This window comes from Grampus griseus (genome assembly GCF_964374135.1).
Source record: "Grampus griseus genome assembly, chromosome: 1".
Taxonomy (NCBI): domain Eukaryota; kingdom Metazoa; phylum Chordata; class Mammalia; order Artiodactyla; family Delphinidae; genus Grampus; species Grampus griseus.
The window spans coordinates 36,804,007-36,828,555 of NC_139017.1; the positions used below are offsets into that span (position 1 = coordinate 36,804,007).

General features: G+C 37.6%; 1 protein-coding gene across 2 annotated transcripts in view; it reads left to right on the top strand.

Annotated features, from left to right (window-relative positions):
• Window positions 1-24,549, top strand: part of RNF2 (ring finger protein 2) — a 67,638-nt gene that overhangs the window by 19,018 nt on the left and 24,071 nt on the right. For both annotated transcript variants that reach the window (XM_082673527.1, XM_082673526.1), the window contains exon 2: window positions 22,312-22,400. In XM_082673527.1, the coding sequence (XP_082529653.1) occupies window positions 22,314-22,400 (87 nt within the window). In that variant the 5' untranslated portion in view covers window positions 22,312-22,313. The remainder of the gene's footprint in view (window positions 1-22,311; window positions 22,401-24,549) is intronic.

Sequence of the window (24,549 nt, forward strand, 5' to 3'; positions counted from 1 at the left end):
CAAAGAAGAAAAAAATAACAGGAGGAAAAAGCAAAAAAACCCGCCACGCGTACAGCCTCTAGCACAAAGATACCAGTTCAGAGGAAAATGTATAGCTAGCTCACTGTTTAAAATATGTATGCAAGCATACCAGATGAATGTGGAGAGCTATGGTATCAGCTCTTTTCTTTAAGACAAGGAAAAAAGTGCAGAAAGCTTTGTATATGACTTGGAATGCTAGACGTGTGAACTTTAATGCACAATACGCCTCTTTTTGACCTGCTTTGAAAAGAAAAGAGTGGAGGAAACGACTGGTCGAGGTTGGTTGAAGTGTTCAAGTTGCTAAAGGTAGAATACCTTCTTAGCTCAAGAGGACACGACTGTGTTAGGCTTTGTACTATTAAGGATATGTAAGCAAGCTTTTTTTTTTTTTTGCGGTACGCGGGCCTCCCACTGTTGCAGTCTCTCCCGTTGCGGAGCACAGGCTCTGGACGCGCAGGCTCAGCGGTCATGGCTCATGGGCCCAGCCGCTCCGGAGCATGTGGGATCTTCCCGGACCGGGGCACGAACCTGTGTCCGCTGCACCGGTAGGCGGACTCTCAACCACTGCGCCACCACGGAAGCTCTTAAGCAAGCTTTTTGATCCACAAAATATGAGAGCTAAGGGGGCTCTTGATATTACTTAATGTAAATTCTTAAACTTAACAAATAAGGAAACTAGATCCTCAGTTAAAGTGACTAGCCTTAGTTCACCCAAGAATTTAGAAGCAGACCTTCGTTACTATTTGAGTATATTTGTAGAAGATTTGTGGCTATTCCTGTTTCAGTAACCGATCTTCCTATTATCAAATTGTCTCCACCTAGTGGCAACAAATATTTTGCAAGGCTGAGTACAACCACTGGGGGAAAAACTGCAGGGGGCCTTTATTCCTCACTGCTTTTGAGGAAGTCAGCCTGGTGACAGTTGTGTTGTTTTGGGGAAGGGAAAGGAGACAGTGTGCCTAATGCTTAGTACATTTTCTGTAACCTTACAGGAATTTGTAAACTCTTTATACTTGAATTAGGCAGCACATTTATCGTTGACCATGTAAGAAGTTCGTGTGTTAAGCTTGTACTCTTTTCATGTATACACACACACACACACACACACACACACACAAGCAAATATGTATATATACTCACATATATACTTTTTCCCCCTCTTTTCCCATCTTTATAATGAGTTAAAAGATAGCATGATAACTTCATCAGTGGAGAATAGATGAACTAAACAATAAATGATGTTGGGACAATTGTCAGTGATGTTGGCGGGGGGCTCTGTGGAGGGGAACAGGTCCTAACCTTTGTAAAAAATGAAATTCTGAAAGTATTAGAATAAAGTATGGGTGGATGGTGGATATTGTGTACAATTTTAGAGTATGAATTAGCTTTCCAAAGAAGCCATAGAGGAAAAGATAAATACATTAAAAATATATAAAAAATAAAATCTATGGCCTAAAGAAGCCAAAGGCAAAAGACAGCAAACTGGGGGAAAATATTTAACAGTCATGACAAGCAAAAGGTCAATTTCCTTAACAGAAAAAGTTCTTACAAATTAATTTTTTAAAAAACTAATAGAAATGGATATGAATAAGTAATTGACAGACCCCCCCCCAAAAAAAAATGGCCAACAAAGCTCTGAAAAGATACTCAGCTTCACTCATGGTTGAAGCCTTGCAAATTAAAACAGCAATGAAATATCATTTCCCACCGATCAGATTCGGCAGGCTTTTTAACAGTGTTGCTAATTCTTAATTGGTAAAAGGGTACATTGGTCTAGCAATTTAGCAGTATTTGTCTGAATAAAAGAAGTTACCTGGTTTTTGATCCAGTAATTACACTTTTAGGAATTTGCCTAGGCAGCATCTTATCTAATATAATTTTCTGTCCAATGTAAAGTCAACAAAACATACATTAAACGAATGAATGAATGAAAGAATGGTAAACCACATCTTTATTGGGGAACAATTTCAGGAACTTATAGTATCATTTGGAAATGCCAGGAGTTTCCTAAGGTCACTTAAAACTAATCTTTAGCTAGAACAGTTCTCAACCCTGGCTATACATAAAAACCATCCGGTTGGCTTTCTAACCATACCAAGAGCCCCAGAAATAATGATTCAGTTGCTCTGAAGTGGGACGTTGGTATCAGAATGGTATCAGAGCTCTCCAGGTGATTCCTGTATGCAGCCAAATTTGAGAACTACATCTCTAGATTAAGGTTGTTTTTCCTGTGAATACATTAATTTTCTTCTGGCAGAAGATAAGACTTTATTGGGCAAGTAAGCTGAAGTTCATATTTTTTCCACCTTGTCCCACCCTGCCTTTGACTTTCGCTTACAATTTGGGTTCAGCTGGTACGTTAGTTTCCTATTGCTGCTATGACAAACTACCACAACATAGTGGCTTAAAAATAACACGTTTGTTATCTTACAGTTCTGACAGCCAGAAGTCCACAGTGGGTCTTGGGGAATTAAAATCAAGGTGTTGACGGGGCTGTGTTCCTTCTGGAGGCTCTAGGGGAGAATTCATATCCTTTTCTTTTTTAGCTTCTAGAGGCTGCCTACACCCTTTTGGCTCATGAATTCTTCCTGCATCGTCAAGCCAGCACTATAGCATCTGCACATTTCTTTCTTTGACCTATACCTCTGCCTCCATCACATTGCCTTCTCTCTTTTAAGGACCCTTGTGATTACACTGGGCCAAATCCAGATAATCCATAAACTCCCCATATCAAGATTGTTGATTTAATCACATTGGCAGAGTCCTTTTTGCCATGTGTGGTAACATGTTCACAAATTCTGGCCATTATTCAGCCTGCCACAGTTGGAGACCTAATTCAGAAGCCGCTAAAAATTTACAAATGGAATATTTTATTGTATTTTAAATTGATATCATATTGCAGCCCAAAGGAAATTAGCCTTTTTATGGTAAGTTATGATTAATGTTTATTGCGCCTCAGAAACAATCTGCAGTTTTTCTTTTATTGTTAGAAATGTGGGTTGGATAGGCTAGGCATTCTTGTTTCTATTATAAAATCAATAATAGCTATCATATATTCTTCACAGAATGGTACAAAATAGGTACATACTTTATTTCAACCCTGGCAGGATTTTATATTTTGATATTTGTAGTATCTCCAAAGAGTAGTTTATAGCAGGGTTGAGGTTCACCAGTAGGTTTCTTCCTATTGCTGATGAGTTGTTTTCGAACCAGCTGCAGATAATCCATAAAGATTGATATATGGTGGGATAATTTTAACTACTTCTGTTCCTACACCTGTGAGTTCAGTTAACAAGCCCAGAATTTCCTTTGACCCTTACTCCACTTTTTCTTTTTATACTGCGCAGTTCCTTTCTCTTATAGTTTTGGCTAATATAAGCTGAAATTTCCCACCAGAACCTTTCTTCAGATGGGTTTATTCTTCTGGATGACCTTGCATGTACCTTATGTGCAACAAGTCCAGAACTGAATTCACCTTCTCATCCCTTCCTAGAAGATGCATACCATTTCCTGTTTAAAAAACATTTAAAATATTTTTTTATTGCTGTAAAATATATACTATGTAAAATTTACCATTTTTAATCATTATTAAGCATAGTTTGAAGTAGCAGTAAGTACATTAACACTGTTAATGTAACTGTTACTACTGTTTATTTCCAGAACTTTTTCATCATCCTACACTGTAACTACTCATTACCAATCCACCCCCGCCCCCAGCCCCTGGTAACCACTATTCTACTTTCTATGAATTTGACCATTCTAGGTACTTCATATAGTGGAATCGCAATCTTCATTCCTTTGTGTTTGGCTTATTTTACCTAGTATAATGTTTTATTTATTTATTTAATAGTTTAATGTATTTTAATAGCAAACTTACAGGAAGAGCACAGAAGACAGACAACATTAAAAACATGTACTTGCATATAGGACAACTCAGAAAAGCATAGTGAATGAATGGAATCTACTATATGATAAACATGCTACAAACACTAGTTGCAGTCAGTAAGAAATTTACTCGTTTTAAAAGAATCCAAATGCTGGCATTGTCCAGAAAAATTTAACAGGTTTATTTATAATTGTTATAAAGTTGAACGGCTGAGACATTTTGACTTGCATTAATGCTTTATGTCCTCTCATTTATATTAAAAATTCACACACAAATGAAAATGGAAAAACTGCCAGTACCTGATTTCTGTCCCCTATTTTTCCAGTCATGTACTTAGGTACTTTTTGACCTCATTGGGGGGTGGGGGGGATCTAACATTCAGAACCACCAGTAACAGGAGGATAGCGTTCTTTGATGTGCAAACGTTTTTAATTTTAATAGAGTCCTATTTATCAGTTTTTGCTTCTGTTGCCTATGCTTTTTGTGTCATATCCAAAAAAATCATTGCCGAATTCAGTGTCATGAAGAATTTCCCCTGTGTTTTCTTCTAAGAGATTTATAGTTTTTGCTCTTACATTTAGATCTTTTATCCATTTTGAGTTAATTTTTTTATGTGGGATAAGGTAGGGGTCTAACTTCATTCTTTTGCGGGTAGATAGCCATTTTTTTCCAGTAACTTTTGTTGACAAGACTGATCTTTCCCCATTGAATGATCTTGGCACCCTTGTCAATGTAATTGACCATAATACATGAGGATTTACTTCTGGGCTTTCTGTTCGATTCCATTGGTTGGTCTGTATGTCTGCCTTTGTGCCAGCACCAAATTATTTTGAATATTGTAGCTTTGTAGCAAGTTTTGAGATTAGGAAGTATGAGTCCTCCAACTTGTTCTTTTTCAAGATTATTTTGGCTATTTGGGGTCCATTGAGATTCTATATGAATTTTAGAGGGAATTTATTTTTTCTGCAAAAAATATTGTTGAGTTTCTGTTAGGGATTGTACCAAATCTGTAGATTGCTTTGGGTAGTATTGTCATCTTAACAATATTAAGTCTTCTGATCTATGAACAAGGGATGGGATATCTTACCATTTATTTATGTCTTTAATTTCTTCTGGCAGTGTTTTGTAATTTTCAGTGTACAAATCTTTTTTCTCCTTGGTTAAATTTATTCCTAAGTATTATTCTTTTTGATGCTTTTGTAAATGGAATTGTTTTATTGATTTCTTTTTCAAACTGTTCATTGTTAGTATATGGAAGGTCAGCTGATTTTTGTGTTGATTTTTTTTTCCCCCCTTTGCAACTGTTGAATTCATCAGTTCAGTTTTGAACATTTTTTTGGTGGAATCTTTAGGGTTTTCTACATATAAGATCATGGCATCTGTTAACAGATACTTTTACTTCCTTTCTAATTTGGATGCCTTTATTTCTTTTTCTTGCCTAATTGATCTGGCTAGAACTTCCAAAAATACTTTGAGTAGAAGTGGTGAAAATACCATTTCCTGTTTTGTTATCTCACTTTCTTAGCGTCAACATCTTAAAAAACCCACAAGCTTGTGGCTCTACTCTCCTCTTTTCTTATTTCCTATATCCCATGTATTTTACCTTCTCAGTATTTTTCAGCTCTGTCCCTCCTAAGTCCTTATTATTACCAGCCCCATTCTAGGCATTTCTTATTTGGATACTAGCCTTTAACTAGTATGCCTCCCTCATCTTCCACTGTTGCCAGAGTTGGTCTTTTTGTCCTAATGCAAATCTGCTCTTGTCATTGCACTGTGAATTTCTCCTGACACCTTTGCATGTCATATTGGGCCTCCCTGGTCTCACCCGCAGTTTAATTCTTCAGCCTCACTCTGTGCCACTCCCTTTCTCCCTCTTATCACCAATTTAATGGTGAACTACTTGGAGTTTCACAAACACCATGCTGAGTTGTGCCTTTGCTTTATGTTGGTCCTTCAGGACTGCTTTCCTTTCCTCAGTTGGTTAACTTCCACTTAACTGTCAACTCTCCTCCTCCAAGGAGGAATGTCTTTCTCCAGGTTTCTTTGTGCTCTTGTAGCATTTATCAAACTGTGTTGAAAATATGTTCAGGGCCCACTAGCCAGTAAACTCATGGAGGGTCTCATTTCCATCATGTGCTGTGGTAGCTCTCAAATGTTTCCTAAACTTTTGAACTCAACTGTTTTTCATTATGGATCGGTCTGTTAGTGTCTCATATGGGTAGGCAGAGGGACAGAAGGGAAACCAGGCTGCTGCTGATATAACTGGTGTTGGCTATTAATAGCCCTTGATAGGTGCTTTCTGAAGTCTTGGGGAGAGACTGAATTGGGCCATTAAAGTATCTGTGGGGGCTTCCCTGGTGGCGCAGTGGTTTGAGAGTCTGCCTGCCGATGCAGGGGACGCGGGTTTGTGCCCCGGTCCGGGAGGATCCCACGTGCCGCGGAGCGGCTGGGCCCGTGAGCCATGGCCGCTGAGCCTGCGCGTCCAGAGCCTGTGCTCCGCAACGGGAGAGGCCACAGCAGTGAGAGGTCCGCGTACCGCAAAAAAAAAAAAAAAGAAAGAAAGAATCTGTGGGGGTGGGGAAAGTGAAGGAGTAGTGTTTGAGAAGATGAGATAGTGATGAGAAGTATTATAGGAGGGCACAGGTCACACTAAATTATCTAGATCTGCATTTTAAATGCTTTAAAAAAATCTTAAAACGTTTATTTTTCCTGTAACTATAACTTAATTTTATATAGAGACCAGAAAACATTGTCTGTTACCAGTAGTACTCAGAAACTTAATTAAGACTGGATAATGAAGATATGGTAAAATCACCTTTGAAAGGTTCCTGCTTTGTGTTCCACAGCGTGGAAAGATATAATCCAATTAGGAAGTGATTATATTACCTTTTAAAATAAAGCTATTGGGTTACCAAAAGTAATTTAGCTTTTTATTCCAGATGTTTAGTACAATGACAACTTTTCCAATAAAGAACACTTTCTTTGTGTTTTTAGAAACTTACAGAAATTAATGTCTGTCTTACAGCTGTAGCGTTAGATTAAACTGCTGTGAGTGGCTTTTATGAGGTGATGCCTATTGCAGGCAATGTTATGATGGCAGTTGGATTGCTTACTCAGAATTATTGCACCCTGGTTTGCCTAGTCTTGAATAAATTTCTAACACCTGTATCCTGTGAGCAAGCAGTGTTTTAATTAAGGAACAAATCGTTTGCTCATTCACATGTTGTATAATGTAATGCAAGAGGAAAAGAAAAATGCTAAAGGTTGGGAGAGTTAATTTGATGTGACCTTTATTTACTTTATGTTCAGAGATGGCAATAACTATGGAAGAAAAAGATAAATTTCTTGTTACAAAAAAAGAGTTTCATAGTTTTTGTTTCATAGTAGAGAAATAAATCTCAAACAAATGAAGAAAAATGCTTTATAGGAAAATGGGATAATCTAAGAAATTTTAAAGTGATTGTATTTTCTGATACATGGTTCACAGTTTAAAAAACAAATTAAGGAAACAAATCATATACAGGATAAAGACAGAAGTATTGACTGTGAGGAGTTAGTTATATAGTTACTTTTACTTTTGGCAGTTGTGGTAGGCTGAAAAATGGACCCTCCAAAGATACCCACATCTGAATCCCGGGAATCTGTGATGTTACTTTATTTGGGGGTGGGGGTCTGTGCAGATGTCATTAAGTTAAAAATTTTGATATAAAGAGATTACCCTGGATTATCTGGGTGAGCTCTAAATGTTATTACATTTGTCCTTGTAAGTGAGAGGCAGAGAGAGTTTACATGCAGGAGAGGAGGAGGCAATGTGACCACAGAGGCAAAGATTGGCATGTTGTGGCCACAAGTCAAAGAATGCCAGCAGTTACTCCAATCTGGAAGAGACAAGGAACAGATTCTCCCATAAGATCTCTGGAGGATGCACAGCCCTGCCAGCACCTTGATTTTGGCCCAGTGATATTGATTTAGGATTTTTGGCCTCCAGGACTGAGCGAGAGAATTTTCTGTTGTTTTAAACCACAAAACTTGTGGTAATTTATTTCAGCAGTTGCAGGAAACTAATACATCAATCTTTCTTCAAGGTATGAATGGACATTTCTATAAGTAACTTCATATACCTTAACTCTTTGTTAACTCTTTGTTCTTTTGTGGGGGTATATTTATAGCTCAAGCACGTTAGACTGTAGTTCTATTTCAAATACTCTGAATAGACCAGGTAATTTTTATGATTAAAACAACTGGTAAACATTTTTAGGCGCAGAACTTTGAGGTTTTAGCTCAAAATAAGTTACATTTAAAGCTCTTTTTTGGGGAAGAGTGTTTTTATTCATTCTGGAATCTCCCTGGTGGCTACTTTGAATAGCTACACTCTGGTGAGAGTACAATTTAGAGTCCTAAAACTTTACAACACAGTGTCAGCCCTTTTGCCTGTGTATCTGCTGTTTGATAAGAATTTTTCTTTCACCTGTACTACAGAAAATGTACACTTGAGGCTTTTATTGAGAATGGAGTTACGAGTTTTTTATGACCCAGCATGTGTCAGGGAGTCTTTGAGACTTGACACGTTGGTTTATTAGGAGTCTGACCAAAGTGTAAAGACCGTATAGATTCCCTACACTTTAGCCCTGTATCCTTAATGATCAGACAGCAGTGTACCTGGCCTATATTAATCTTCTCGATTATATTTGTGTTTGGGGAAAGAGAAAGATAATTCAAGAAACATCCATTTGAATGCCTCTAAATGTTCTTCAAAGCTGTGGTTAAAGATGCCCTTCTTTATGTCACCTAGTGTCCCTTTTATAAAGAATTCATAAGTTTCTAATGGGATTTGAGCCAGAAATGTCTCTATCTAATACTTCTTTCTTTCCCTTAAGCTTCCAGGAACTACTCTTAGTATTCAGTTACATACAGGTGACTAGCAGTAAACAACTGACAAAGATATCTGCCCTTTCTGGCAACTTCTGTTTGTTATAGAAAAGGCCTTAAATAAGTAGTCTTGGGAACAAATAAGCCTGTTGATTGATTTTCTTTTTTTAATCACATGAGGCACATGATCAAGCATTCTTGAGTTCCTTTCTAAAATAATAAAATTATTATTTCTGAAAGGGGTTTTATGTAAAAATTTTTATTTTTAATAAGTTAGGGGGTAGCTAAGTCATTTTTTCCCCTAGTCTTTTACATATTGGGGGCCTAAGAAATAATAATTCCTATTTATTGAAATAAAGGAAATTATATCTTTTCAGTTTTATGGGTTATCATTTATAAAATGCCAGACATTTTATATGAACATCTCATTCAGCTTTACCAATGACACTGAAAAGTTTTGTCATTTTGCAGATTAAAAAAAAAAAAGCATTGAGAGACTGAGATGCTTGTGGATCTATAGCCAGTAACAGCCAGCGTTAGCATGCAAACTCAGGTTGATCCAGTTCCAAAAACACTCTGCTTTCTAGTTGTCTCATTTGTTGTACTATAACAAGGATATCCCTAAAATATGAAGTTCTCTGACTCTATGCTTGAAGAATTTATGGTTTAGTGGATCTGTTTTTCCTTCTAGGGGAGCCAGAGAATGATCTTCGGAGCAAATGCATGGCCCAGTCAAGGAATTTGAGGGTCTTGGAGGTCTCAAAGAGTTTAATGGAATCTGTATTAGTATTGTCCTTAGTTTTTTCATGTGAAACCTGCTATTTGCCACATCTAACGTCTATAGACTAGACTATGGGTTTTTAATACTCCCCTCAGCCAATTTGAGGATTATAGATGAGAGGTGGGATAAAAATGGCACTTTGGGGATCCTTTACATTACTTTGCTAGGTACTATTAAGAGAATATTTATGTGAGACGATGTTATGATTAGTGTCTAAGTCCCTAGATGAGTCTTCAAAAGACTAATCCATAATGTAATTGAATTAGTATACAAATACAAATTTTCCAATAGTTTAGACATGTAACTTAAGTATGATATGTTTTTAATGGAAAAACTTAAAGTGGAAATTTTAGTTTCTAAGTTGGGGATTAATGACAAAATAATTTGTATATTCATTTAAAAAAATTTGTCACTCTTCCTAAAGCCTGAGTTACAGGATATGTTTTACCAATCAAATTCTGTTAGAATGATAAAATTTTGATATCTATATTTGTTCATATTATCCTGAAAGTAGACAAAATTTCTGGGGCCAGGATAGATTTTACAGTAGTAACCACATCAGTTCCCTTTTGCCCCAGTTCTTCACCCCTAGAGTGATGCAGTGAGAATGGGATGTTCGTTTAGTAGGTGATGAATCCCCAAAATTTGATTCTAGGTGCTTGTATACCAGTTGCCCAGCTCTCCTTCTGAGAGAGGGAGAGAGACCTTTGCTCCCAAATAAAAACAAATTTTCTTTGGTTACGGAAGGGGAAGATCCTAGATTCTTAATCTTTGGACTATTAAATGAATGCTTCTGGGGGGAAAATTAGACGAGTCTCAGAATTTACAACCCCTGGAATGTCTCTATAGTCTCACAGCTGTCCCACCCTGAAATATAAACACATATCCTAGAGAGGTGAATCTCTTATCTATAAGTTTTCAAAGCTTGTCCTTTGAAGGACAGATTTCTTTGCTTAGAAAGCCCTCACCATGCAGAAACATAGAACTATTTTCTCTGCACATAGAAAATAGACCAACTGATAAATCTTCCTTTTTGTTTTATCTTTTCTCATGTTAATTTGAATTGACTTTTTTTTTTAGTCATGAAAATATGCAATGTTAAGGTTGCCTAATTTGAGCTCCTTTCTTTATGTAGTCATCACCATTGTTGAGTTGTTCAGCAAATACTTATTAACTATTATACGCTAGGCACATTGCAAGGTACTGGGAATATTGTGGTGAATAAGATAGGTAACTACCCTGCTTTCAAGGAGCTTAGAGGCTATAAAAGTGTAATGGTGAAAAACAAACAAACAAGGGAAGACTTGAGAGAATGACAAAGTTAGAATTTTGTTAGAATGCATGAAAGAGCTAGCTGTGGGAATATAGTGGAAGAAGAGAGCATTCTGTTCCAGGTAGAAGGATGGGCTACTGAAAAGATTCTAAAATTAGAATGCGTTGCCAAGATTGATAAAGATGGCAAATGTGGCTAAAACACGGAATTTGGATTTGGATTTCCTTTTTAATTGCTTAAAAGAGGTCGATCACATTATACATTTTGCTCTACAACTTGCTTTTGTTTTTAACTTAATGTATGAGGTATACATATGTTGAATTCCATGTCAGTGTGTATAGTTACATAGTATTTTGTACTATGGATATATTCTAATTGGCCATATTCCCATTGATAAACAAATATATATGTACATGATTTTTTGCTGTTACAATGCTGTGATGACTCTTGATGTATATATATTTATTGCATACCTGTATGAGAATTTTTGTCAGGTAGATTTCCTAAGAGAACCATTATGAGGTCAAAACTTCGGTGCATTAAAAATTTTGACAGATATAGGCTGCTCTGAGTGGTGATGGTTCAACCAGTACCGTACAGTGAGTCTTATTTTTTGATTTGGCCAAAGAGCAGACAGTTCTTTTGGTGTATTCTTTCATTGGCATCTATTTTTCAGATACTGACTTTTGATTCACAAGTTAATTTTATTAAATTGTTTGAAGGATAAACGAATGTGATTATTTTGTAGTTTAAGGTTGCCTTCGTGTGTTAAAATACATGTTGTACTAAAGTTCTAAAAGCTGATGTGTCTACTATTAGACTTATAAAGAATGTGGATAAAATGACATCAACCAGTAAGTTAATTGTATGTTGGTGAAAGGTAATAAAGTGAAAAGTAGGGAATGCATTTCCATAGGGATTTCTGTAACAGTCGTGTATAGCTTGATTCAACCAGTTTCCATTTCAAAGAGTACATTCTTAATGCCAAAAACCGCAGTTATGCCTTAAATGCCAAATTGCTCTGTCCCCAAAACCATGCCACTGTACACTTCCAGTGATTTGAGAATTCCTGTTTCTGCACACCCTTTTAACACCCAGTATTATCAGTCAAATTAATTTTTGTCAGTATTGCAGACAAAAAATAGAGCATATGTAGATAACATTGTCTTGATTTGCAATTTAGTGATTTGTAGTGAAGTTAAGCACAATGTAGTTCTGTTGGCCACTTGTATTCCTCTGTTAATTACCCATTTATCATTTTGCCTATATTGAGTTGTCTTTTAAATTGACCTGGGGGAAGATTCGTTGTGTATTATGGATTTTGGGCTTTGTTTATTATGTATGTTGCAAATATTTTCTCCGTGTCAGTTGTTTATTTTTAAATGTGCTTATATCTTTTGTTGTTTTTTGTATATAAGTTTAAAACTTTTATGAGGTGAAATGTGAACTATTTTTAAAGCCTTCTGGATATTGCATCTTGCTTAGACTGCCTTCCTAATCCCAATCATATGAAGACATTCTACCCTCTTCTAGCTCTTTCATATAGTTTTTAAAAAATGTTTAATCCTTCTAGAATTTTTTTATTTATCTGTGTAGGTACATCTGATTTAATTCAAAAAACTTAAAACTTTTGTTATCCCTCTGATTTAAAGTATCCTAAATTACATAAATTCACATGCTTTTGAACCCTCTGTTTTGTGCATTATTTCATTCATCTTTGTTCATTAATTCATTCGTCTTTTCTTCGGACCATAGTGTTGCTTTTTATTAGGCTTTATTGTTAGATGTAAGGTAAGCCTCACTGATTATTTTTCTCTTTTAAAATATCCTGGGTGTTCTTGTGCATCTTCTAAGTGAACCTTAGAATCACTTTATCTATTGATATTTTGATTGGGATTGCCTTACATTGGATTTATATGTTTATCCAATTTAGGTCTTCTTTAATGGCCTTCAGTTAAGTTGTAGAGTTTTGTCTGGTCAATATTTTTTGAAATTTACTCCTAAATATTTCATAGTTTTTGTTGCCATTGTGAATGGTTGTGAATGGGAGCTATTAAAAAGTACATTTCTAAGTGGTTATTCCTGGTTTATAGGAAACCTGTGGCTTTTTGGCCTGGTTTTCTCTCCTCAAGCCAAACATGTTACTGCCCTTTTTTTTTTTTTTAGGTCTAGTAGTTTTTCATTTGATGCTACTGGACGTTCCAGGTAGCGATATTATCTGCAGCTGATAATTTTGTCATTTCTTCTTCCACTGTGTGTGTGTGTATGTGTGTCTCTTTTTTTTTTTTTTTGTGGTGGCATAATTTAGGACTTCCAGCAGAATGTTGTAGGGCAGTCGTGTTTTGCTCCTGACTTTTTAATAGGAATCTTCAAAAGTTTTAACTTTGGGGCTTCTGGCGTATTTTCATCAAGTTAAGGATATTTCCATTTATTTCTAACTTTCTAAGACTTTTAATTAGGAATAGTTGAATTTCTTAAGTGTGTAAAGATGAATATAGCATTCCCTAATAATCTAATTTAAAAATATGTTTTATATCTATGTATGTGCATTTTCTAACGTTTTTTCCCCTTTTGATTATGTCAGAAATTTAGCTATTGGATTAGCTGTATCAGGTTACTAAATTTTGCTTTCATGAACAAGTCCTTTTTTTTTTTTTTTTGCGGTACGCGGGCCTCTCACTGTGGTGGTCTCTCCCGTTGCGGAGCACAGGCTCCCGACGCGCAGGCTCAGCAGCCATGGCCCACGGGCCCAGCCGCTCCGCGGCATGTGGGATCCTCCCGGACCGGGTCACGAACCCGTGTCCCCCGCATCGACAGGCGGACTCTCAACCACTGCGCCACCAGGGAAGCCCCTATAGTGTCAATTTTGCTTTCCTTTTTAACCCATTCCAGTGTGGCTTTTGCCCCTCAGCTTAACCCCATTTGATTCTTGGGAAGATCACCATCATGGCCCCTTCTTTAGTTCTGTGTATTTTCCCATTTACTTACCTGTCACACTGACCTTTCTGTCTTTCCTACATGTCTGTTCCTTTGAAGTCTTTCCTTGATCCTCTGTTTTTAATAGCTCCTTTTCTCTTCTTGATTATCTAAACCAATGCCCTTTTTTGTATCTCTTATTTAGAACTTAAGAATTTTTACTTTATTGTGTACATACTTGTGTTTACTGCTATCATTCTTAGCACCTTGTACAGTGCATGGGGTGCAATGGATAATCAGTATTTGAATGAGTGAGTAAATGATATGTAATCTTATGAAAGGATTGGGGTAGGGAGAGGGACCTACCCAGATACATAGGCCTTTTGTCAGGGCAGATCAATTTTGGTAAAAATACTTCAGGAAAATTGATAATCTGGAAATTAAATTCCTTTCAAAGTATCGAAGACTTATAGCCTTTTGTGTAGCTCAGGAGTACACATGCATACCCCGCGTTGAAGATTCCTAGTTAAATCATAAAAGATCAGCATTAGGAAATTCTTTCCATTTATGTATTATTTAAGGTTCATTTTTTTTTCCTTTCTAAATGTCTTCCCTCATTTATTTAACTTTTATTGAAAAGCAGGCTCATTTCTAGGTGTAGGAGAAAATATTAAGATGTGTCAAATTATTTAAGTCAGTGGGATAGACATGTAAGCAGCTCTAATGCATACAAGTAAGTTCAAAGTACAGAAAATACTTCGTACTTTGCATCCCTTTTTTTCTACTCAAGTAAGTATAACCTCTTCCTCTGGCTTCTTCAGGATCTTTTCATTGTCTTTGAATATCTGTAATTTGAAAATGATATGCTGAGGTGTGGTTTTTTTGACATTTATTCTGCAGGGTATTCTTGGAGCTTCCCGGATTTGTGGTTTGATTATCTGACATTAATTTGGGGAAATTAATTCTCAGTCATTATTGTTTCAAATATTTCTTCTGTTCCTTTCTCTCTTCTCTTCCTAGTATCCCCATTACATGTATGTTACATCTTTTGTAGATATTCCACAGTCCTTGGATATTTTGTTCTGTTTTTCTCAGTCTTTGTTCTTTTTGCTTTTCAGTTTTTGAGGGTTCTACTGGTACATCCTCTGACTTAGAGATACTTTCTTTAGCGGTAGGCAGGCTACTAATAAGACCATCAAAGGCATTCTTTATGGCTGTTACAGAGTTTTTGAGCTCTCATTTCTTTTTAGTTCTTTCTTAGGATTTCCATCTCTCTGCATACATTGGCCATCTGTTCTTCTGTGGTCTTTATCCTTTAGAGCCCTTAGCATATTATTCATAGTTATTTTAAATTTCTGGTCTGATAATTCCAGTGTCCCTGCCATATCTGGTTCTGATGCTTGCTTTGTCTCTCAAATTGTGTTTTTGTCTTTTGGTATGCCTAGTAATTTTTTCTAGAGCCGGACATGATGTACTGGGTAAAAGGAACTGCTGCAAAAAGGCCTTTAGTAATGTGGTGGTGAGGTGTAGGGGGAGGGCAAGGGTTCTGTAGTCCTGTAATTGGTCTCAGAGCCTATGTCTCTGGGCTGTGAACTTCGCTAGTGGTTCTTAGTTTTTTTCTAACCCCTTTTAGGTGGGACAGGAAGACTAGAATGGACTGGAGTTGGGTATTTCCCTTCTCCAGTTCACTTAGGTTCTGGTAATATCCCAGCAGGTTAGGTTCTGGTTAACTAATTTTCCCTGAGGGCAGGACTTGTTACGAAGAACTAGAATGCTCTGGCATATTTAGAAATGGTTCCTTTTCCCCTTCCTCTGCTGGAAGCATGAGGGGAGTTTTCTCTGATAATTAGTGTGGGAATCTGGTTGGGCTGCTGGAGGTAGATTTCACAGTATTGTGGGGGCCTCCCTGTGACTGGATCCTCCTGGAGTTTTTAACTCTCAGACTTGTCCACACTGAGCTTCCTCCAACCATTTTTCAGTTATAGTTCAAGAGTTTCCTATCTGACACTGCTTGCTACTGCGGTTTCAGTGCCTCAGTCTGCTCAGATATGTTGAGATTCCCTGTATTCTGTCTCTTCAGTTTTGGGGCAGTGATTTGCCTTGTGTCCTCCTCTCGCTTATGGATCCCAGAAGAGTAGTTGATTTTTCAGTCTGTTCAGCTTTTTTACTTGTTAGGACTGAATGGTAACTTACATGCAGAACTGGAAATGAAAGTCTAACCTTTTTCTTGTTTAAAAAAAGGTACGCTTACTAAATCTTTTTGTGTAGAATGCATAGGAGTTTTCGTCTCTTTTGCCTGCTCTGCTCTTTGCTTTGTGGGTAGTCACTTCTTGAGGGTGTTGTATTGAAAAAGCTTTTGAAACCACATTGAGCCTCCACAAAAGGACTTTGTGATCTACCATATGCGAAGATGTGGAAAGTCAGCATGAGTGCCAGGTATTTGTGGTCCTTAAAAGAGCATTCTGAATATCCTATTGCTGTTTCCCCTTTGGTTATTGAAGCCGTGAGCTTTCAAAATTTAGCTGTGACTAGATCTTTCCTCAAGATCTATTTTCTGTTTCTGTCAGTGCTACTAAAGTTATCTTGTCCAAACTATAATGCTAACATTCTCTCCACAAATTTGAGTGCCTACTTTGTGCAAGAAACATTTCTGTTTTGTTGGGGGTATCTTTTATTCAGAAGTATAATTTAGGTGGGTATTGGGCCACAGGTAGACCTAGATCTTCCATTGTGCTGCAGGGATCTTCAGGCAGTAGTCAACTGGGAAGCACATTCCTGTTGCTGGAAAGAATCCCTAAGATTACTTTGTCTGACACCTAATTTCCCTTCTTTGCTGGCTTCAACTCTACTCTCCATCCTTTCAGATTATAATTATTACCTAGGCCATCCATTCTTGTTCCTTTCCTTTTTCGTTGCTCTGTCTGTATACATAGATGACTCCCAAATACCAGTCATCAAAATCACAATTTATTCCCATCCGAAAAACAGAAGCTAAATGTCTTTTACATTCTTGGCTTGGGCAAGAGTGAGCTGCAGACAGAAATGCAGCTTCTCACTAAACCAAAGAAGAGGAAAGGTTATACATGATTTGGGGGAAGGGTAGAATTTAGGTTAAATTTAAATGAAAAAATATATTGACCTAAAGCAAAGAGGAACTAATTCTAGAGAGCTTATCTGTTCAGTAACTGCCAAAAGTAGAAACTTGAGCTTCCTAAATACATGTAGATAATGTGCTTTAGGCCAGAGTAGAATTTACAGCTTCCTCTGTATATGTAGATTGTGTCTTGAGGCAAAAACCGGCATTTTTCATTCTCAGATCACCTTTTGACCCTCCTTGGCCAGGTCACAGTAGAGGTCACTATTGTTCAGATTTACACTGCTGACATGTTCTTAAAAATTAAGATAGCAGTTTTGGTGACCAGCAAGACTGTATCCTTTTTTTTGGTCTAGGATTACCTGCTGTATTATCTGATAAGATGGCATCCATGCAGTAGCATTTAAGACTCTAACTATCAGGGAACATATGATTGATTGTAATACAGATTCAAACAGAAAGACTGGAAAATTTTTAAAACTCGTGTAGATCCTAGTTTTCCAAATGATGATACCAGGAAGTTCTGGAACTACAACTAACTTGTGAATTACTTCCTGAATCTTAGTTGCCACAGGAATACAAATATCCAAATCGGATATAATTTGGCTGTGTTCAGGAGAACTGGCATCTCTAGAAAGAAGACTTTAAAAAAATATATATATATTTAGGAGAATATTTCATTTGACAGTTCCTATTAATTTTCTGGGGAAGCTTTCTAGATACAGATGAAAGGAGTGTTCTGTTTATAGTTGACCCCAGGGTAACAGTGTTGAGACATGGGTTAGGATTTAGAAGTCTTAGAAATTCCTCCTATCTTAGTAGTTTTAGTTCTTCGATAAATTCATTATGCTATTGTAGGATTTATGGTAGAAATAGTGGTACATGTATCTACAGGGGAGCTGTATTTAAAGGTAGTTCACTTTGAATCAGTGAATTCTAGAGTCAACTTCAGAGCAGCATCATCGGTAGATTTGGGGCCATTGTTCTTTACACACACACACACGTGCGTGCACGCACACACACACACCACGCTTTATTTGCTAATATGGAGCAGTGCCTCTTCCAGATATTTTTCTGATTGCTGTATCTGCCAGTATCTTTATGAATAGGTCGTTAAAACTTAGAGGCTGAAGGATCTTTGATTTTTTTTTTTTTTTATCTGAAGGATCATATGTTTGTTTTAGTTTGTAGTTTGTCAGTTTTCTAAAGGTCTTCTAACATTTTCTTTCAGCTCTGTGTTGGAAATCATCCAAATTTGCAATTTTCTGTTCCACTTTTTTTTAAATCCTGTATTTTAGATTTTAGCCTATTAAGAAAAAGAGGGGGCAGGTTCTTTTTACATTGCCTCTTGGGTCTATCCCACAATACAGGTTGAACACCTTGAAGCCAGTTTCTTATGTCTCCTATTTATTGGTCCATTCCTTGTTTGCAGCCTAGAATTTTAGTCTAAGTTTTAAAGGAAGGGCACCAGAAAAGGCTTTATTTATCACCGTGGTTTTCTTGATTTCTCTAGTCCCTGTTGAACGTTTTGCAAGGTTTTTTTTTTTTCTTTTTTCCAGCCACTTTTCAACTATTTTTATCCATCTGAGGGGCTACAAGTAAATGGAATCATTAATATAAGCCTGGGATTCCTGGACAGTTTCTTAATAGAATGAAATTCAGTAGCAGCCATTAGTCTGTCTGCCTTTTGGTTTTGGAAAGTCTTTTATTGTGACTGTTAGCCCTAAACTGTACCTTAACTTAGTTTCCATTGGTTTACCTACCATTGTAGCAGTCTTAAGTGGGTATGGGTCATTGGTTGTTTTCTTGGGGGAAGACCTTGAGGAAAGGATATTTCACTTAGGATTCTAGGAGTGGCAGTAGAGGGGAACAGAGGGAATATAGGTAAAGGTGGTGATGCTAAAACAGGATAATGTTGGATGCATAAGGAGGGCAGTTTGAATGCTTATTTTCTTTGGTCTTTGCTAGAGAACTTTAAAGGGATGCTACTTTGAAGTTTGGGTTTAATTTTGAGGCCTCAGCATACCAGTCAAAAAGACTGCCCATTGTGTATTTGGTACTTTTTCCCCTTTCTTTTCTAGAGCTTCTTTTAGTTGTATTATCTTTGACATGTCCAAAATTACCAATAATAGCTAAGGTAATTATAAACATCCTTGGAGAAATTGTGCCATCTAGCCTGGTAAGCAGAATAACTAGGATTATAATAAGAGTGTATATAGGGGCAGGAGTTCTGTCAGGAGAAGTTTGTATCGTAGATGTAGAGAAACCCACATCAATACACAAACTACATACAATAAGATCAAGTGATGCTTATAAAATGGTGGCTAGGGGGGCTTCCCTGGTGGAGCAGTGGTTAAGAATCTGCCTGTCGACGCAGGGGACATGGATTCGAGCCCTCGTCTGGGAAGATCCCACATGCCGTGGAGCAATGAAGCCTGTGCGCCACAGCTACTGAGCCTGCGCTCTAGAGCCCGTGAGCCACAACTACTGAAGCCCGCATGCCTAGAGCCCGTGCTCCGCGACAAGAGAAGCCACCGCAGTGAGAAGCCTGTGCACTGCAATGAAGAGTAGCCCCTACTTGTCACAACTAGAGAAAGCCCGCACACAGTAACGAAGACCCAATGTAGCCATAAATGAATGAATGAATGAATGAATGGTGGCTAGCGACCATGATTTAGCCCCTAGAGTACAGAAATGTTAACCTTTAACCCCAGAGTACAGAAATGAAGGAGAAAGTCCTCCTACATTAAACAAAGTGATCTCTATTTTAGTTAATCTCTTCATGAAGGCTTTTTAGAGAGGCTTATGGCAAAGTTTTTTGCTCCAGAGAGCAGATACTGGTCTGTTGGGTCTCTTGTATCCATCAGTTTGACTAGATAGCAATTAGTAGAGTCTGTGCCATCATTTGATCCTCTGAAGATTGAATGATAGAGAAAAGACAGTATTTCATGAAGGAGAAGTTTTCTGTCACAAAGTTCTTTCAATTTGTGATTCCCACACTCAGGGAGATACTCAAAGAACCACAGGCTACTAATCATAGGATAACAAACTCAGCTAGATTAGTGACCAGAGCTCTGTGAAAAATTGCTCAGATTTCAGGCTACTGTTGGGACACTGATCAGGAACCATGATGGAGCTGAAAGATAATTGTATTTCAAGCACAGAAGATTCAAGGAATGTTTGCTTGTTTGGGAGTCCACTGGTTCTGATAAGCAAAATGAGTGAGTCTTCAAGGTAGACTCAGTGGACAGCCTCAAAATTATAAACAAAAGCCATGACTCACTCACATTTGAAAAATTTGAACATATTTCAAATTTTTGCTTGCACAAGGGAGAAACTTCATGTGGAAATGTAGCTGTTTTGAAGAGACAATGTATATTGAATTTTAGAGGGGGCTAGAATTTAGGTTAAATTTCAGTGAAGTGCTTTTACTTATAAAAGCAAAGTAAGTTAATTGCTCATTGGGTGGGTTCTTGAGAGCAGGGTTTTTTTTTAAATTAATTATTTTTGGCTGCGTTGGGTCTTTGTTGCGGTGCGCGGGCTTCTCATTGCGGTGACTTCTCTTGTTGTGGAACACGGGCTCTACGCGCGTGGGCTTCAGTAGTTGTGGCGCATGGGCTCAGCAGTTTTGGCTCCCGGGCTCTAGAGTGCAGGCTCAGTAGTTGTGGTGCACGGACTTAGTTGCTCGGCAGCATGTATGATCTTTCCGGACCAGGGCCCGAACCCGTGTCCCCTGCATTGGCAGGCAGATTCTTAACCATTGTGCCAACAGGGAAGTCTAAGAGCAGGTACTTTTAAATGGTAGCTGCTAAAAGTGGGAAATTCAGCATCCTGGATACAAATAGATCATGTCCTTCATTGTTTATGTGCCAGTGTAGAATATATGCCATACTGTGATTGTGCAAGTTGTGTCTTTAGGCAAGTGTGATATTTTTCTTTCTCACTATCTACTGGACAACTCTACCTCCCTCAGTGCTCCATTAAATAACTGGAACTCAGTGTGTGTAGCAGCTCCACTTCTCTTCTAACCCACACCTTCCTTCTGTGTTCTATCTCAGTAAAGGATGGTTGCTTTCCTAAAATCTTATTTGACCCTTCCCTCTTAGACCAGTGTTGTATGTATCATGTAGTGATCTGTCTGATTCTTTCTCTCTGTCTGTGCTTTGCTGCTTTGGTTCAGATAGTTAACATCACTGAGGTTTTTTAACAGCCTCCTCATTGTTCTTTTTACTGCTAGTTGCTTTCTATTCTGTCTTCTACATACTGCTTGAATTTCTTTGAAACTATTTGATCATGTCATCTCTTGTTTAAAACTTCCAGTGGCTTCCAGACTCATACCTACATACATGTTGCTCGACTTTGCCTGGAACCCTGTTTCTTTTTTACTCCCATCCCAGTGTAGTATTTTTTTTAAGGCTGTTTAATCTCCATTTAAGCCTTCCCTGACTCCTTAAATTTCCTGATCCTTCTCTAATTCCATATTGTTTTTTCCATATGGTTGCTTAGACTCGATCTTGTCAGTTTGTAGTTTAGCTGTTTACACACGTTTCTTTGTTTATAGGCTTTGAATTCTGAGGCAAGGACCTAGAGCAATTCTGCTTGGCCAATAATAGATGTTTACTGAATACTTGAATGATTGGAGCCTCTTCCTTTGCCCTAGAGGAGTTAGTTGTCTAAGACCATCTTCCTTACATGTATACTAGATCTCGTCCCCCTATTCAAAGACAGGCAGAGAAGTTGGCTGTACGTTGTTCATTCATAACAAGAGGAAAGTCACAGTGGTGAGGAGACCTTGAAATTGTGTCACATGGTGAGCAGTAGGAAGAACTAGGACATTTAGCCAGAAGTAAAGAAAAATCAGGTGGAATATGATAACAGTGTCCAAATATTTGAAAGACTGTTTTGTAGAAAAATTATTCGACTTAGTCAGTTTGCCTCCAGAGGACAGCTGTAAGGTGAATAGGAAGCAGTTTTGGGCTCATCATTAGGAGGAGATAAGCTGACTTATTAGAAAGGGGATTTTTCATGAGTGGAGCTGTGAAAGTAGAGGCAGAATGACCTGTGGCTTAAAGTGCTTTAAAGTAGATTTTGTATCTTTGGCAAAAGTTGGACTAGATGGCCATGCTGAAGAGTCTGAGATTTTCCTGACAGTTCTAAGTTCCATGACTGCCAGTTTCAGAAAGATACTTCTTATTTTGGGTGAAGAGAGTTTCCTATACATCAGTAATAATTAAGCATTCTCTGTGTGCGAGCTGTTAGGCATTCAGAGATCAGTGATAACTTCTTGCTCTCAAGTAGCTTGTATTTATAAATGGAAAGATTCTTGAACTTTTCTTCTTCTTCGTTCTTGAGGAGCCAATGTGTAATTTCTGTTGGTTTTACTCTCAGGATTTACAATGTCTAAAAATTAGTTTTGAGATTTACTTCCCTTTCAGATACTAAAATTGGTTTTCTCTCTTCTTTATTCCTAGCAATGTCTCAGGCTGTGCAGACAAACGGAACTCAACCATTAAGCAAAACATGGGAACTCAGTTTATATGAATTACAACGAACACCTCAGGTAATATAGATTAAGATAACTTAGGGGAAATATGAGGCATATAAACTGGGATATAGTTTTAGAAAGTGAAAACTTGAAAGAACATAACAGTAATAATAAATTTATATACAGTTCTAATTTATGTATGTTTGGTTGACACTTCATTTCTTGAACAAATAATTTGAGTGCATATTCTGTACCAGGTCCTAAGCTAGGCAATAGGTAAAATGGTGAATAAAACAGATGTGGCACCAGCCCAGGGAGTTTATGGACATCAAACAAGTAAATTACACATATGAGAAGTTATGTAAAGGGAAGGTTCTTAATGCTGTAATAAATAATAACGGGAGAACCAGGGAAGACTATTTTGAGAAGGTGAAGATGGGGAAGACTGGGAGAGGAACAGGTTTGAAGGAGAAAAACATGCTTAAAACTGAAGTCATTTTCAGTTTGAAATGCCTATAAGACAAGTAGAGATGCTACCTAGGGGTCTGGACTAAATATAAAGTTTTAGGACTTGTCAGTACAGTTTAAGCATGAGAATGCCAGATCACCTAGAGAGAGATGAGCAGAAGGCCCAGAACTTCATCCAGAGGAGCTTCAAGATTTAGAAATTAAGTAATGGAAAAGGAGCCAGCAAAGGAGACTGAGAAGGAACGGCCAAAGAAAAGTAAGGAAAAATGGAAGATGAAGTGAGGAGATCAAAACATGGGACAAAGTGTTTCAAGGAGGATGCAGTTACTGTGTGCAGTACTACTGAGAGGATGAATAAGGTGAAGATTACAGAAGTGAGCACTAGAGTTGGCTGTATATACTTGGTGACCTTGACCAGAGCAGATTCACTTGAGTAGCTTTTGCTGTGTTAAAGGGGAGGGGGAGGTGAAAATGAATAGGTAATGTTTCAGAGAAGTTTGGCTGTGCAGAGAAACAGAGAAATGGAGTGAAAACTTGAGGGCAACATAGAATCGGGAAGTTATTTAAATTTTGTTTTGTTAATAAGATGAGAGATGGAACCACTCTCACCCCACCCTCCTCTACACACAGCTCTAAGCTCATCATTCACATTTCACTATGCAGCAACCCTATATTAATCTAGGCTGATTTAGTGAAGAGGGAGAGATTGCTGAAGTCTGAGATCAAATAGAAATCCAAAGAGGGATATACTTGAGAAGGTAGGAAGGAATGGACATGTGATAGGAAGAGGTGTACTTTCTCCTTGTAAGAAGAAAGAGGAAGATGCTTTATAAAGATTTGGTAGAGAGAAAACGAGAGAGTTCTTTAAATGAAATTTGAGGTAAGGTAATTAATCTATTGAACATTTAGGTGGTAGGTCTGCAGATAGAAGAAAAGTTGTAAAATAGTGCAGTGAAAAGAAAAATGAGTTTTTAGTGATATCAGTCTGGTTGTGTGATTCCTCCCTTTTTTTCCCCTGCAGTGCTATGCAGATGCACAGGTATAGGCATGGAAAATATGGATGGATGGTTTATCCAGGGTTCAGATTTTGCTAGGCAAATTCTAAAGAGGAAGAGGGGACCAGACTTGATTACTAGCTAAGTCATCATCATACTCTCTGTGTGATTTATAAAATCGAGGTTATAATTCCTAAATCAAAAGTTTGTGTGTATATTAAACTAAGTAAAATACAGAAAGTGCTTTATATAGAGAGGTTGAAACATAATGGATACTTGATAATGGACAATATCTGTAGTTTCGATGGCTTTCCTTGTGGGGTCATCAATCTTTGACCCTATAGAGAAAACACAAGTACGACGGAGAGCCAGTGGAGACAGGAAGTGTAACATATGGAAGCCCCTTATTCTACCTGCATCTTCCTTTTCAGTGGCCACATACTAGACCTTTTTCCTCAATCCATAGGAGCCTGTATTGGTGCCTTTAGAGCTACATAATCTTTGTTCTCAGTGCCACCTTGTGGGAAGGGCGAGTAGTGGTAGTGGCAAAGAAAGTAGGAGTCACTAATCTGTGCATTTGGGAGGTTTGTCCTGAATTCTACATTGGAACTCCAAATGCATTTTCGCACTGAAAACATTTTTAGACATGACAATTAGAAATACTAATACTTTTTATACTTCAGAGGTGCTATGGTTTAAATCAGTTTGTAGGTTAGCTTGAGAACCTGACCACTTTGTATGAAACTTCTCTGTGGATCAAG